Here is a 15,530-nt window from a genome sequence, read left to right on the forward strand (position 1 = left end):
GGTGATATTATTTATTCCATGTCTACTGTGTGCTGTTAACTTTTCATAGAAACAGAATAGATAGTTTCTGTTCAGAACAGTTTGTTTCAGGGTGGAAAAAGGGATTTTAGCCAAGGATCTTTATGCTTTCATGCAGAAATTTATAAACTGGCAAGAGAATTTGTTCACTCAATGAAAATTTCTCACAGAATTGATCCAGTTTACAAGCTTCTGAAAATCATTGTTTTCACATAGCAGAATTTTTTAGAAGTTTTTGGCCAAAATATGAGCAGATTGCATCTTTACTGATAGAAATGTATGACTTTAGCACCATACTGTTGTTCAGCAACTTTTGATAGCAAAGAGCATTGTGATTCTGGGCACTGGATCAGAAAGAAGTAAAACTGCATTTGTTCCTGTCATTGGCACCATATCCATATAGAGGAAGAAACGTTCTGATCTACAGCATGCAGAGATGTGCAGAAAATCTTTGGGAGAAGCTTGTGAAGCAACGGGGGTAGGGAATGCAAGCTCAAAGCACAACACAAAAGCTGACAAATGGAATACTGTGTGTAAGGCTGAGGGGCAGAGCAAGAGGTGAACCCAAGGAGGGACTAAGAGAGGAGCAAATGTGCAAGGAAGGATGTATCTAGAGCAGTCTAATCACAAAATACCCCATGTTCTAAAACAAAAGGTTGTTAAAATACTCAGCTACTCAATGGATACCATTAGAACCCATAGTAAACCTTATACCCCTTAATATTGTGCTTCTTGAATACTAAGGGACCTTGAGCCTAAAATGGTAAACAATAGTGCATGGAGTGAGAATGAGCTGTGGTTGCACAGATAAAAAATATTTAACATAGCAACATGCATTTAGGAATTATTTTAATCTACCATTTCACAAAATTATTTTAATCTTCAAAATTTGGAACAGATTTCCCAGGTACCTGCCAGCTGTCAGCCTTGGAGATAAGTGGAACTTACCTGGGCTGAGCTACATAAAAGAACTCTGAAGTTGGCCTTGAGCAGGAACCACAGGTCTTCCTAAGACCTCTTCCAGCTTGACTTGTATCTTAACACTTGCTTGATTAAAGAACATTCAGTTATCCTTTTTCTTTGGAAGAATTTAAGAGCAGGGAAAACATATTGATGCTTCCTACCATTTTTTGAAACCCTAAAGATGCAAACCAGGAACTTGGTGGGGTGGATATTGTTTCATGAATGATCTTCCAAGAAATCCTCACTCATAAGATTACCAGGTTTCCCTTTAAATGCATGTTAAATTTTAGCATCCAGAATTCCTTTTAACAACAATTTCAGAAGGTCAATCACAATGTGCCTTGTCTGCATCATTTTGGAATATATTAGCTGATTTGACATATTAGTGACAAGTGCTAATGTAACACTTAAATTTTATGAAACAAAGTGAGATAAAAATGGAAAAAGTGATTATCCAAGTCCATCACTAGAAAGTGTCATATTGGACAAATTCGCGAGAATAGAAGTCTTAAAATAAAAACCAAGAAAAAAAGAAGATTCCTAATCAGAGCTTGAACAGTGAAGGGAAAAATGCTCAAACTAACCTTGAAGTCAGTAGGGAAGCCAGTGTGTTCATTGCTGAAATTATTTCCTGTGATTATGAAACATGTTTTCTAAGTAATAATTAAACTGAGAACACCTAATGAAAAGCCAAGGACCAGAATTTACTTGTGAACAAGCAGCTCTGTGATTATGCTGACTGCAGCTTCATTTCAACTTGCATCTATCAGTGCTGTTCACTTTGTGCTAAAAGTGAAAAAAAAAATTGGAGTGGAAAACCTCTTGTGATTTTGGGGTTTTTTAGCCTTTCCACTGAACATACATAGTGATTAAATACTGAAAAGCAATGCAAATATTCATTGCTTCTGAAGTTATACCTGCAGTCTTTTATAATGTTGCCGAAACTTTCCATAGTGTTTTGGAATTTTAACATGTGAACTGTTAGTCTGGACATAGTAAGTATACATATGTGTTCTCTCGTTTGAACACTTGCAAAGAGGAGAAGTGAGTTGTGTTTCAACTATTACATTCTCACCAATAGTGTTCTCATCATGTGGCCACTATATTTGATGTTACGTTGCTGTAAAATAACTTGTATTGTCTGTATATAAAATCTTGTACTTAATTTGCTTGTAACATGGCAGAAGCACTTGTATGCTGGAATAGTTTCTTCATTTACTGTTACAGATCTAATCATAAGAAACTATATGAAACACATATTTTAGGACAGCTCTGTGTGATTTTCTTGAATAGTTTGCTGTTCTACAATTATGCCACTGTAAACACATTTAAAGAAGTGTATTTGGCACATTTAAATATGGAAAAATATTTTTACACCCTTTAGTTAGAAACAAATCTGATGAATTGGTATCATGATCTGCAGTGTATTTTTTAAATCCAAACAGAAAAGTAATTGATGCTTTTTCATTAGAGTTTAAGTAATTTATTCAGCACAGTGGTGGTTCTTAACATACTCTGATAGGTTCTAAGATTACTTACAGATAAAACTACCAGATTTTGGATATAGATTTTTTTTTTCCTGAGGGCAAAAAAAGATTTGTTCAATTCCGATATTTTTACCAATGAATGACTTATTAAGCATAAAAGTTTTTCATGTCAGACAGCTTTGGGTGATTTTTAGATTGTTCTCCACAGTTAATTTTTTCTAAGTAAAAGTAAGGGAAGGTACATTTCACAGTGGTAAATTTTTTATGATAAATCATTTAGTGTTGTCATCTGCAGATGGTATCTCTGCTAACTTTGTGTAGTTTACCACTGTCAGTTGGTTTGTGTTGGATTTTGTATTTCTGTTCCTCATGTAAAGATTTAAAATGTATATGATAATTAGGAATTTGTGATTGCAAGGTAACTGTAGAGAAGCTCACTAACACACTAGTGAACAGTATTGTCTGCTGTAAGGTATTTGAGACCTATTACTAGTTTTTCAGACAATGGTGCTGAGTTTTATGTTGAGAATATGGGAATTGCTAGTGATTTGCTCCTGAAGCTACACACAGTGGTGTACAGCATTCACTCAGGGGCTGGGGTTTTGTTTCTGACAGAAAGCTGATCATCACACTGGGCAAAAAGCAGAAAAGGAAAAACGAATCTTCAGATGAATTGTCTGATGCTAAGCAGACTCCACAGAGGCCACTGAAAGATGAAGACTCACAGGTAAGTAGTTGGTGTTCTTCCTTGATAAATTTGTGTGTTATATCTACAGATCTTTTTTCCCCTGTCTCCAGAAAGTTACGCTTCCTTGGATGCAGTGACAGTTACTCTCACACTTCATGTATCTCATAGGCAGAACTTTTCATCATCAGCCACTTCTCTCAGTTGAAAATCAGAAAATCCTACAGGGTAGAATCCCTTTTCCGTGATGGGATTTCAGTGCCCTGCTTGTATCTGTTTCCTTTTGGTACAGAAGCCCATAGATTTGAGACTGTAAGTACTTAAACTGAGCTGGCAGTTAAGACCTGATCCTTACATTGGGAAAATGCAGATTGCCTAACAGGTGGGACATTTATCCATGAAGCTGGCTCTTTGAGAACTTTTAAAAGGGCTGTTTCAAGCTTTAATGTGTTTTTTGGTTGTTTTTTTTTTTTTTTTTTTTTTTTTGAGCTCTGCTTCTGTAGAAACAGAACATATTTCTTTCAGTGTTAGATCTGAAGGCAGCAATAATCAATATGCTGACAGGCTCTAGTTGCCTGTGGAATACTTCTGAAGGAAGTGCCCGATGAAGAATTCAAGTGGTCAGGTCATTCCCTTGAGGAATAGCTCTCTTGTAACTTACTTTCTGCAGTTTTTTCATAGATTGCCCTGAAGTAATAGTAACATAGCTAATTATTTCTAAAACTTGTGCACAAAGAAACATGAACTGTTGATAAGAGATTATATTCTGTTTGTGTTTGCATTAGTAACAGAATTATAACTTCTTGCTTTAGGGCTATCTCCAGTAACGTAAGGTTATGTGCTGGAACAGCACAGGTTTTTATCCTGTGGCAATTTTATTCTCAGAGGCAAAATCAGTATTCAAAACAAGGTGTTGTTGAGTAAAAATTAATTGCATTAGTTGATGATAGTTGTCAAAAACAATTATGCAATACTGAATTGCCCTCTGGTGTTTCGCAGATAGTAATGCTGGAGGGGAGAAGGGATCAGAAGCCATTTCCCAGAATGACTTCTCATTAACTGAAGTGATAGCTTGTCCTAGGTAAAGGTTACCTGAAAGGATCTGTAACTTTTCAGTCATATTCTGTTACCAAATAAACATAAATTTATAGGCCAACAAATGTAATATAAAAGACTAAAGATCAGTTCTTTCTTGGGTGTATCATGAAATCACCTGCTTGTGATGTGAAGGGAAAAGAGAGTAATCAGGGGTAGCATGAGAGAGAAATAACTTATTGCAGAATGTCACAGCATTTTCCTGCTCTCTTTGAAGGAATTGGAGAGAAGCAGGGAAGACATAAATTGTTTTACTTCATTAATTCATTTTCTCTTTAGTTTTCAAATATGTTCATGATTTTATTTTCAAAGAGATGTTTCTAATTTCTGTTGCAAATAGCTGCTTCGAAGCTCTGGGGGGCAATTTTAGGCCATTTTTCCACCTAGTTCATTTTGCATGCTTAGTTTCACATCAAGTGTCTTCCGTAAGTAGATGGATTTTTAAATTTTTTTTAAATTATTTTTAATATGTGGTACTACTTTATTTTTTGTCTTAGAGCCATTTGTTTATGGCTATTGTTCTTAGCTCAGGGAAATACAAAAGTTTTTTTTCCAAACAGCTCGGATTATGTATTAATGTGTTGGAGAACATATGTTGATGTTTTGCTAATCACTTCATACTTTAAGAAAAGACATAGTGACAAGAATTGAAAATGCCAGTTACATAATCTTGCATTGCTCATGTTACCTGGCTTTTTTTTTTTAAACTTCTGTCAGCAAACTATTATTGATTTAAGTATAGTGTGACATTAGCATGTCTTTATGTTAGAAATTCCTTTTTGTGATAACACCTAACACCACACACATTTATGGAAGAACAGTTAATCTGCATAAATGTGGAAAGCTCATTAAGAAGTTTCATTTTTGCAGCTTCTCTAGAGGAATGGTCATAGCCATTCTTTGATTTGTACTGTACCCACAGGTTACTGCTCTGTACTTGTAGTGTAGTTGTTAAAGTACAGCTACTCTTTTACCAGATACCAGCCAGACCAAGGGCTGAATTAACAGTCAGGAAGAAAAGTTCCTGTGCTGCAATCTCCCTGTTACTTAATATTTGCTCTGCAGAAGCCATTGTGACCACAGGATTTAGGGTTTTGTCCTCTTCACAGCTTGTACTCCCAACTGAGTACTGCAGTGTAATAGAACATTGCAACCTGCAATGGATTTTCTTGCACAAAAACACCCTTTCCTGTGTAGCTCAAGATAATAAATTTGTTTTGTAGAGACTGTTTTGTTTTGCTGTTTTTTATTTTTGTGATGATCAGTTCTCTAAAGCCGATTATAGTTTTTTCAAATGTTAGCTGACTAGTTTGATACTGCTATTTTTACCCAGTGAATCCAATTTACAAATTAATCTTACAGTTAATGGGCAGTATCTGATACATTGGTACTGAGGAGTAGGAAATGTTATGCAATATCCTGATAATCTTAGTATTTGAAACTGTGAGTGAGAAGGAATTCTTTTCTTTTACTGAACATTATTTCTTCAGCTGGAATTTGTTGTTGTCAGATTCTTGCAGAAACCAGAGTGGAAGGTTAGAAGCTGCAAAGTAAGCCATATAGTGCTGTTAAACAAGACTTGATTAAGGTGGAGGAGAAAATACAGACATTAACAAAGCAACAGACTTTATTAGCCCTCATGTCAGATTTCATCAGCAATCTGATGAATAAGATCTAGTGAAAACCTTAATAATTTTTTGTGCAGCACTATTTAGTAGAGACACATCAGCTTATTTTATTTCTTTCCTCTGCTTCTGGAGTTGGACAGTAACACTCTGGTGTTACACTGCATTAGGAAATCACTGTTGAAATACTGGTGCTCGTGGGAGATCTGTTGTGTATCAGCTTTGCTCCCATATCCTGAAAAGAGTGTTTCATGTTTGATTCTGAGCCCTAAAAATAAAAGTATCTTATGCTTGCATGAAAGAGAAAATAACAGTTTAATTAATTGAACATAAAGTGGATGACAGGGGTACTTTATTTCATGTTTATTATCAGATGTTGACCTTTGGTTGTAGGTACAGCTGAAGTATTGCTTAGGGTATGCAGACCCAGAGTATGCAGCTCAGGTTAGGAGAAATTTTGGGTAAAACCTTTATCACTTTCCTTTCTCTTGCATGGCAGAAGAGGAGATCAAATCGTCAAGTTAAAAGGAAAAAATACTCTGAAGAAGGAGAAGGGAAACAATCAGAAGAAGAAGCAGCTAAAGTTTCTGTTAAAATCAAGAAGAATTCTGCCCCTTTACCTGCTGAACAGCCTTTGCAATTATTTGTGGTAAGTAAAAATTGGCTTGGTTTGTGGGAACTTAGTATTTGTCTCAGTCAGTTCAGTGAGTAAAGATCCTACCTTGTAATACATTATTTCTAAGCCACAGTTTAGTGTGACATTTTTCTAAGATGTTGAAAACTGTAAGAAATTACTTGTTGCTATTTTTTTGTATTACAAACATCTGTTGACTTAATTGAAGTTAAGAATAAAACTAAGGATGGGTATTGTTCAAGTAATGTTTTATGTGGCATGGACATATGAAAAAGCTGTATTCTGATGTTACCATGACTTACAGAAGCATCAAATTATTTGGGGGATTTCTGCTTACTGAGGTATTTAGAAAGGACACTCCTCCTCTCCCCACAACCATCTCAGGTTTACGCTTCCCTGTTCAACTTGGAGACTCAAATTTACTGTCGAGCCATTCAAAGTAAACAGAGTGGCAGGGAAGAAACAAGAAAAGAGTGTTCATGAGATGCTTGAAAGAGTGCCAGAAGTTGTAAGGGAAGGAGAGTGATGGTATAACTGGGAACAAATCAAACAAGAAAGAAGGTGGCTATTGGAAGCAGCTTGCACAGATCACCTCTGTCTCTGGGACCACAGCCCCAGTTGTGGCAGAGCCGTGTAATCCCATCTGTGCCTCATCTCAGCCCTGCTGGAATTCTCAGCCACAACCTCCTCTCTCTGATTCCACAGCATGTTTGCTGCCTGTGTGCAAGAGTAGATAGATCAGACTCAGTTTGTCACATGCTGTGTTTCTTTCCTCTTTTCCCACCTGTCACAGTTCTTCTCCAGTTGTGTATAACTAAATTCTGGGTACGTCCAGTGCATCAGTTTAACTCAGCAGGGCATTCACAGTGTCTGGCAAGCACCAGAATCCCCAGTGCTTGCACTGAGTGTGTTTGGCAGGTGAGCACTGCAGCTGGTGCTGTTTGGAAGTGCCAGATTTGCTGTACTTTTGCACTTAAGCCTTTCTGGATTTTAAATTTTACCCCCAGCCTGTTAGGGAATGCTGCTGGTGGAGGTCAAATTTACCTTTGCTCATCTTCTGACAAGCCACATGTGGTTAAAGATTTTAAGCCTGAGAAGGAGGGCACATATTGCAGTTTTCTAATGCCATTGTTTTTATGTGTTTATAGGAAAATCCAAGTGAAGAAGATGCAGCAATTGTAGACAAAATCTTATCCTCCAGGGTAATAAAGAAAGAAGTAAGTGATTATCATGGGATAAAATAGTTGATTTGATAAAAGAGTTTGCATCTGTCATTTTACATTTCCCCTGAACTTCTTTTTCCAGATATCTGCTGGGATGACAGTAGACACAGAAGAGTTTTTTGTAAAATACAAGAACTAGTAAGTATTAAAAATTTGTTTCACTGGATGTGTTGATTGAACTGTTTAGTATCATATTTATGTACTTGAGTTTAGTATTGTTTGAAGGTTATTTTGTCATCTATTGAGATTTTTCTTTATCAATTCAATCTCTAAATTTCTAAGAATCTGTAATATGGTAGTAATAATTTTAAAACTAACAGTGAAACCAGCACTGTCTGATAAGCTGGCAGTCTTTATTCACCATAGAACAGAATTTTTTAGAGAAGATATTTATTAAATTAGAAGATATATTTATTAAGTTCAGCAGGGACTACATGCCTCAGGCAAATTTTAATTTTGTGAATTTAAATCAGGTGTTTTTTGGACCTAGATTCCATTTACAGTGTCATGTATTTAGGAGATGCTGATGAAGTAGTTGGACTTACAGTTTCAAAAAAAAAGAAAAAGCTTGTGATAGAAAGGAATTTACATCAAAAGCAGGAAATAAAAAAATTGAAGGAAAAAAGAAGAACTTTTTCTATATTTTATTTTAAAATTTTTATCTATTTTCCTGTCACTACTCAATTCTTGATGCTGAAAATTCAAGCTTATTTTAAATTTTACATGTGCAAATAATTTAATCATATTTTTGCTATAATAAATTAATTTTTTTGAGACTCTGGTTCCACTTGTTGTTGGAGACCATTTACCTTGTGTTTTTCTGAAAGGGTAAAATCTATCATTTAATCCGAGAATAAGTAATCTCCAGCTGTACCTTATTTCTAGCATATCTTTAGAAAGCTTAAAAAAATGATGGAAATAAACTAAAAAGGGGTGTGAGGAAGAAATATGTGTACTTCTGTGATGTAATTTCAGAAGGGCTCTCCTGGGGGACAGGAAGATGCTGCAGCTCCTGGTGCTGCTGGTTGCTCCTCCTTTGACTCAGAGCTTCTGTCCCAGCCCAGTCCAGGGCAGGTTCCTCTCTGCCACGATCTCTGCTGCTCCTCCTGAGCTTCCCATGGGCTGGGCTCTGATCCAGCTCTACCTGGAGAGATGGTCACAGGACATACAGGGAAAAAACAGATCCAGTATCTGAAGTAATTTCTATCTCTGGGTACTTTCTGATAGAAGTATCAGATTTTAAACTTGGTTTATTTAAGCTCACTTGAAATAAGCTTGGTTCTCTTTTTAGGACACATGAAAGGAATTTGTGAATCTATAGAGTTTTACAGGTTCCAGCTCAAAAATGCTACCTTAACTAGATGCTGCCAGATGATTATTTGGAAGACTAAATCTTCGGTCTTCATGGTGGATTCTGTTATTTTAACTGTATATTAAAAATAGATAGTAAGCTTTTGCTTTCACCAATGTGTTAATGTCAATCTCTGTGATTTTAGCTCATATCTCCACTGTGAGTGGGCCACAGAACAACAGCTTTTAAAGGATAAAAGAATCCAGCAGAAAATAAAGCGATTCAAAGTAAGGAAAGCACAAAGAGCTCACTTTTTTGCAGATGTGAGTATGAAATAAAAATTAAATAAGCTTTTTTTTTTTTTTCCTTGTAAAGTTGTAATTAGTAGTTTGCTTTTATATAGAAGAGCTGATTGTTAGGAACTAAAATGAGCCATTGGTGTTGTTTGCACCAGAGGATGGGTTATTTAATGTAATTTAAAGGGCAAGTCTTCTGGAGCCACTGAACTAACCTGTCTTACATGGTATAAAAGTGGAATTGGTTGAGTAACTACTTAAAAGTTGTAAGGGAGGAGGGATTGTGTCAGTATGGCTAGTTCCTCTAGGACTGCCACAAGTCAGCCCTTCATCCCAAGAGATCTGGTGTCAAATCCCTCTTCAGGGAGTGTTGCCCAAGAGAACCAAGGGGGTGTGCAGGGGGCTGGTGTGGGATTTAAGGTCTGTGCAAAAACCTCAATAATTACCAACTACCAAATTAATTTTGTATATGATGAGACCAAGTCTTAGCAAATACCAACTATTTTTGCCTCTCTGCTGATTTTATTAATCTTTCACTGCAGATGGAAGAGGAACCTTTTAATCCTGACTATGTTGAAGTAGACCGGGTATTAGAAGTGTCTCTTTGTGAAGATAAAGACACTGGTGAGGTAAGTATGTCTTAAAGCAAGTCAGGAAGATACAACTCCAGGTAGTATTTGACAGTTGTAATTTTATCAGATTTCAGAGTAACACTTCAATGATTTTAAAGCTCAGTAATATTTTTAATGAGACATGTCAGTCTTGTTCTTTCCTTTACTACCTGTAGATTTGAAAGACAAGTCAGCATTTAATAACTTGTATTTTTGTTAGTATTAATAGGTCATAGTAGGCAAAGCTTAGATATTGACTGACATAAATGTCAGGTTCAATAATTTTCTTGTGAGTTCCATCAAAAGCTGATCCCATATACTGTCCTGTCTCTCTGATAGTGGCATGGAGTCACTGGTAATACAAGCTTTAGGCAACCAGTGATTTGAAGTGCATTGATAGCCACCAGTGAACTTTTCCCTCTGTATTTATCAAAACTAATTTTTTTAAAATTTAAAGTACCTCTTCTGGAAAGCTATTACACAACAAAAACATTCTGAAATTAAAAAAAAGAAATGCGAAAAGCAAGTAAAGCAATTAATTTGCCAAAATTCAGAAAGAGTCCTAAGAAAAGTGGAGATCAAAGACTGAGAAGAAAGTTTGTTGATTAAGGCTGTTGGAATATCTATAATGCTTATTCTGCTTATGTGGATAGCAAAATGAACACACTTTTACCCAGTGATTTCTGTATCAATCCTCCTAAGGGTTGAGAGTTAGAATGACTTTCCATTGCATGCAGTAGATTTGTCATTATTCAACTTCTAGAAAAAAGTGTTGTCATAAGACTTTCCCTTCAGCTTCTGAAAGGATGGCCCTTTATTTTTTTTTTTCTTGCATCTAAATAAGATGATCTGCTTTGGTTCCCTTTTTTCTGTATGTTGTTGTTCATCAAGCCTTTAAAGCTTTATCAGAGTTTGTTGGAGAGACCTCTGGCTTAGCAGCTCTAAAGCTCTGGTTTGGACCTAGGTAGCCTGATTTTGAGTGGTGGAAATGTCCTGGGTGTAGCACTGCTGTAGTTAGTTCTGCCACCCTGCCACATTTCCACAACTTTAACCAATACTGTAATTTATCTTTCCTGAGGCTAAAGCAAGATTTACTTGTTGGTAAGAGGGGTTGAAAAGCACTCCAGAGGGCTACAGAAAGTGGCAGAGTGTTGGGAGCCAGGGATAAGTAGGTAGATAACACAGAACATTTAAAAAATTGTCAGAAATGTGATTTTGATTCTAGCTCTTGTGTAAGCAAGCTAATCTAATAGTAAGGCATATTAACAGTCTGTATACTAAATTAAAAACTGATAACATTCAGAATTTTCTTCTGCAGCCTGTTATTTACTATTTAGTAAAATGGTGTTCGTTGCCATATGAAGACAGTACGTGGGAGCTGAAAGAAGATGTAGATCAAGCAAAAATAGAGGAATTTGAACAATTGCAAGCTTCCAGGCCTGACTCAAGGAGATTGGTAAAATTATATCTAATTTACTTGTCTGTCTTGGTAAATCTGACTTAGTTTTCCCAACTTTAAATTCCTGTGTTAAAACATAAGGCTTATTGACATTCTGTGTAAAACATCTGTGTGCCTTGTTACCTAGGAATAATAAAATATACAGGTAGGCATAGATAAATATTCTTGTCTTAGTTGTTACTCTAAGGAAATAAAGATTTTTGCTTAGGAAAAAAACCTGAAGTGCTGTGACTTTTAGTTTCTAACTGAGCAGTGAGCCACAGGTTGAAACTGGCTGTCACAGAAATGAGCAGAAATCCTTTAAAATGAGCAGAAACCAGGATGACGTGTTAACACCCTTTTATAGAGAAGAGAGTTAAATTTTTTGCTTCAGCACTGAAGGGAATTTGCAAATGAGATCTGTCAAAAAGGTTCTGTAATTTTTTCCCGCTTTTATTTTTCTTCATGTTGTTAAGGAGCTAGCTGAAAGGAAGAAAAATACATGTAATTAGGAAATGTGTTTTATCTTGAAATTATCAATCTTCTGTCTCTTAGAGCAGGAGAAAGCAAAATAGTTCTATTTCAAGTCCTGTATGTCATTGTCACAGGAGGACATGTGTCCTGCGTGGTGTAGTACAACACTTGTTCTAACTTACTTCTTTTACATAACTAAATATGCACAATGTTTTAATTTGGAAGCTTTGGAATTTATTTTAATGTTTTTTCCATCTACAGATAATGACAGTAGTCACGATTAACATCTTCATATTATATTGAGTTCATTTTTGTAGTATTTATTTAAAATCCTGACATTTTGGCATGTGGGAAGGAGAGCTTTATACCTCTGTTACCATATTTGGCCGTGAGAGAAAAAGATGATTAAAGCGCAACTGTACAACTGACAGTCATCTCAGCATCAGCAACAAGTATTTTTGCTTCAGGCAGCTACAAGGAATTATTTGCTGACTGCAGCCCTGCAAACAGGAGCATGGCTGCTCCAGGAGTGGGGGAGTGGACAGATGGCAGCTGGTGGGAGAGGGGAGGAAGCCACAGCTGCTGGGGAGGGACAGCTCCTGCTGCTCCCAAACCTGGGCTCAGGTGATGCTGACGCTGGCAGTGCAGAGGGAGAGAATTCACATGGAAAATTCAGAGCTGCCACAGAAGGCCACATGAGTCTCAAGTGAATGCAAGCTTTCATAAGTGCTGAGAGATGGCAGGGCGGGGGGAGGGGGGGGGGAAGTACAGCTGGTGAGAAAAGCTCCTACTAAAATTACTTCACTTGAATGTGTGAGTTTGTTCACGTTGGGATGCAGGAGCTGTCAGAAGAGTTTTCTGCTGTAATCCTACCTAGTATCAGTCAAAAACTGCATGATTCCACCTCACAGTTGCCTGCTAAGCTAGAGGCTAGCCTGTTCTGGCTCCAGGCTTGTGTGTTTGTTTGTGTATATACATAAATATTTTATACACAGTCTCTCAGCTTTCCTTAGCTTGCGAGGGCCCTGAAGGTGATACATCTTGATGCTCTGTCAGTTTTGTCATGGCCTTTGCATCGTGACCCTGCCTATGGTGATGCTGTTTTGATCAGATCTCTTGGGGAAATCTATTCAGGACACTAAAGCTCTCACAAGTTCACTTTTCTGCACTGCTGGCCCTGGCTTCATGCACTGGCAGTGGGCCAGTGCAGAAGGGAGAGGGCAAGATCACAGTAACTGTGTAGATCCCCAGGCTGCTTCAGCATCAGCTTCCAGAGCTGCCTTAGACTTCAGGGATGTTGTTAATCCCAATACTCAGTTGGCTCTCTTGTAGGTCAACTGCCTGTTCTTAGAACTGCCAAAGTGAAATTTCACGTAGTCTTGAAATTTCCATCTATAAATGATTTTGTGTGCCCTATTATTCCTGTGGAAGTATTTGTATTCTATCTTTTAGAAACCAGTTGCTTAATTTAATTATCATATAAACTTAAATTAATTTTAAAAATATAATTAAAAGAGAAAAATAAATACAAATTTCAGATTTTTGCAGACTATTAATTAGTAAGTGATGTTAACAATTACACTTTCAAGGCTAAATCTAAATCTAATTCTAAATCTAAAGTGATACACTCAGAAAATAGTAGGGTTAAATATTTTTGAAAAATAAAGCATGTATCAATCTGTATGTATATTAATCTTTCCCTTAAAGGACCGCCCACCTCCGAACTCCTGGAAGAAGATAGAACAGTCCAGGGAATATAAAAATGGCAATCAGCTCAGGGAATATCAACTGGAAGGACTTAACTGGCTCCTATTCAACTGGTACAATAGGTATATGCATGGAATATTTTTTAATGCAGATTTTAAACCATATGTAGTGAATGACTTTTATTGGGGATGAATACTGTTTTAAATAAATTTATTGCAGCTTCTCTGCTTATAGCTAAAAGGATGTAACTGAAACAAATTTCTCTACCTTTGGGTGTGCAAGGATGTTTTATCCACAAAAATTAACAAAATATTAAAATAATGCAACAAACATAACTGAAAATAAGTTTTCAATGGCTATGAAGAAATTAAAGCAAAACCAATCAAAACACAAGCTTTCACAGTTTTTGAAACTAGTGAGCACTTGCATCTTTCAAAATGATTGCTAGAAATAGTATGATAAAGGTACCTTTCTTCAAAGTAAGGCTAGTAAATAATTACATTATCTGTACTTTAAGCAAAAGTTAACTGTGTATTAATGCTATGTGTTATGAACAGAAGTATGATCACTTGGAAGATCTTTCCCAGGATGATGTATTTGCTCTTAAGTTCATTCTCTGTTTAATGTATCTTCTGCTTGCTGTATTTCCAAAGTACCAGTTGCGTGTTCCTTATAGAGATGATGGCAGTGGGTGTAGCATTTTATCATGCATGTTACTGATCTGCAGAAGGAAATCAGGTTTTAATTCTCATTCAAGCAGTGCAGAGCTGGGTGACATCTGCAAACAGAAGGAAGGGCTGGAATGTATGGCTGAGGGCAAGCATGGAGTGGTGCTTCATGCAGTAATTTAGTTATAGGCATCTGTCTAGTTCTGGTATCAAAAAGGGAAATTTGCTAATGATGCTCTAATGCGTTCCTTTCATGTGAGTGTAGCTGGGATACTTCCTATGTGTGATTTCTAGGGAATCTTCATTAATTCCTAGCAGTTTTGTCAAGGTGAATGTGCATGTAGGAAACATGTTCAATTTAAATTCCTTTAATTAGGGCAAAGGTAGTCCCAAAAGAATACTTGAATATTTTTGTAGAACTTCGCGGAACATTCTGTTCTCAGGTTTTGACAGTGCTAAACCTGATGGAAAGCTTTACACAAAGGTTTTGTGAACATTCTTTCACTTTAACCAGGGAATGCTTTCAAGGGTCTTTTTGCAGTGCCTTAGTTTTGACTGTTGTTGTAAACTGGTGCATATGAGCTTTGTTTCTGTAAATTGTTCATTTTACTAACAATGTTATGGTCTGGACTTACAGTAACAAGTAATTTTTTTTGCTTTCAGGCGAAATTGCATTTTAGCAGATGAGATGGGCCTTGGCAAAACCATTCAGTCCATTACATTCCTGTATGAAATCCTCCTGACTGGTATAAGAGGCCCTTTCCTGATCATAGCTCCACTTTCCACTATAACAAACTGGGAGAGGGAATTCCGCACGTGGACTGACCTGAATGTTGTGGTGTACCACGGGAGTATGATCAGCAGGCAGATGATTCAGCAGTATGAGATGTACTTCAGGGACTCCCAGGTATTGTAACGTCACTTGTATGCAATAACTCGCCCTAAATATGGCTCAGGTGGAAGCAGTGACAAGGATACTTGACATTATCTGTCTTTTTATCTTGGTGAAAGTCACTTCACGTTCCAGGATGTTACAAATGCTTACTGGATGAATTTAGTGGCAGAGTTAGCAGCAAGATGTGTGTGTTGTTTCACTGTGCTGAGTAATTTTGCAATTGAATAGCAGTGACGCTGGTACTCTTGTGGAGATTAAAGTGTACACAGATGGTTGCAGTTGGGTCCTGAATTTGAAGAGCAGGGAGAAAAAAAATAATACTGATTAAGCTCTGCTACCTTTATGAAGCTGTTGATTTCCATTTGGTGGTGTTAACTGTGTGCAGTCTGAACTTGCTTTTCTGACACCATTAAGTGACAC

At 36.8% G+C, this 15,530-nt stretch overlaps 1 protein-coding gene across 12 annotated transcripts in view; it reads left to right on the top strand.

Annotated features, from left to right (window-relative positions):
- Positions 1-15,530, top strand: part of CHD9 (chromodomain helicase DNA binding protein 9) — an 86,140-nt gene that overhangs the window by 40,527 nt on the left and 30,083 nt on the right. For all 12 annotated transcript variants that reach the window (XR_014957892.1, XM_021555025.3, XM_021555034.3 and 9 more), the window contains 9 exons: positions 3,084-3,195; positions 6,373-6,522; positions 7,656-7,724; positions 7,813-7,868; positions 9,227-9,344; positions 9,860-9,946; positions 11,247-11,384; positions 13,548-13,669; positions 14,879-15,122. Coding sequence is in view for 11 of the 12 variants with exons in the window: in XM_021555025.3 (XP_021410700.3) it covers positions 3,084-3,195; positions 6,373-6,522; positions 7,656-7,724; positions 7,813-7,868; positions 9,227-9,344; positions 9,860-9,946; positions 11,247-11,384; positions 13,548-13,669; positions 14,879-15,122 (1,096 nt within the window). In the remaining variant the exon portion in view is untranslated. The remainder of the gene's footprint in view (positions 1-3,083; positions 3,196-6,372; positions 6,523-7,655; positions 7,725-7,812; positions 7,869-9,226; positions 9,345-9,859; positions 9,947-11,246; positions 11,385-13,547; positions 13,670-14,878; positions 15,123-15,530) is intronic.

Source organism: Lonchura striata, chromosome 11 (assembly GCF_050655825.1).
Source record: "Lonchura striata isolate lonStrDom1 chromosome 11, ASM5065582v1, whole genome shotgun sequence".
Lineage (NCBI taxonomy): Eukaryota > Metazoa > Chordata > Aves > Passeriformes > Estrildidae > Lonchura > Lonchura striata.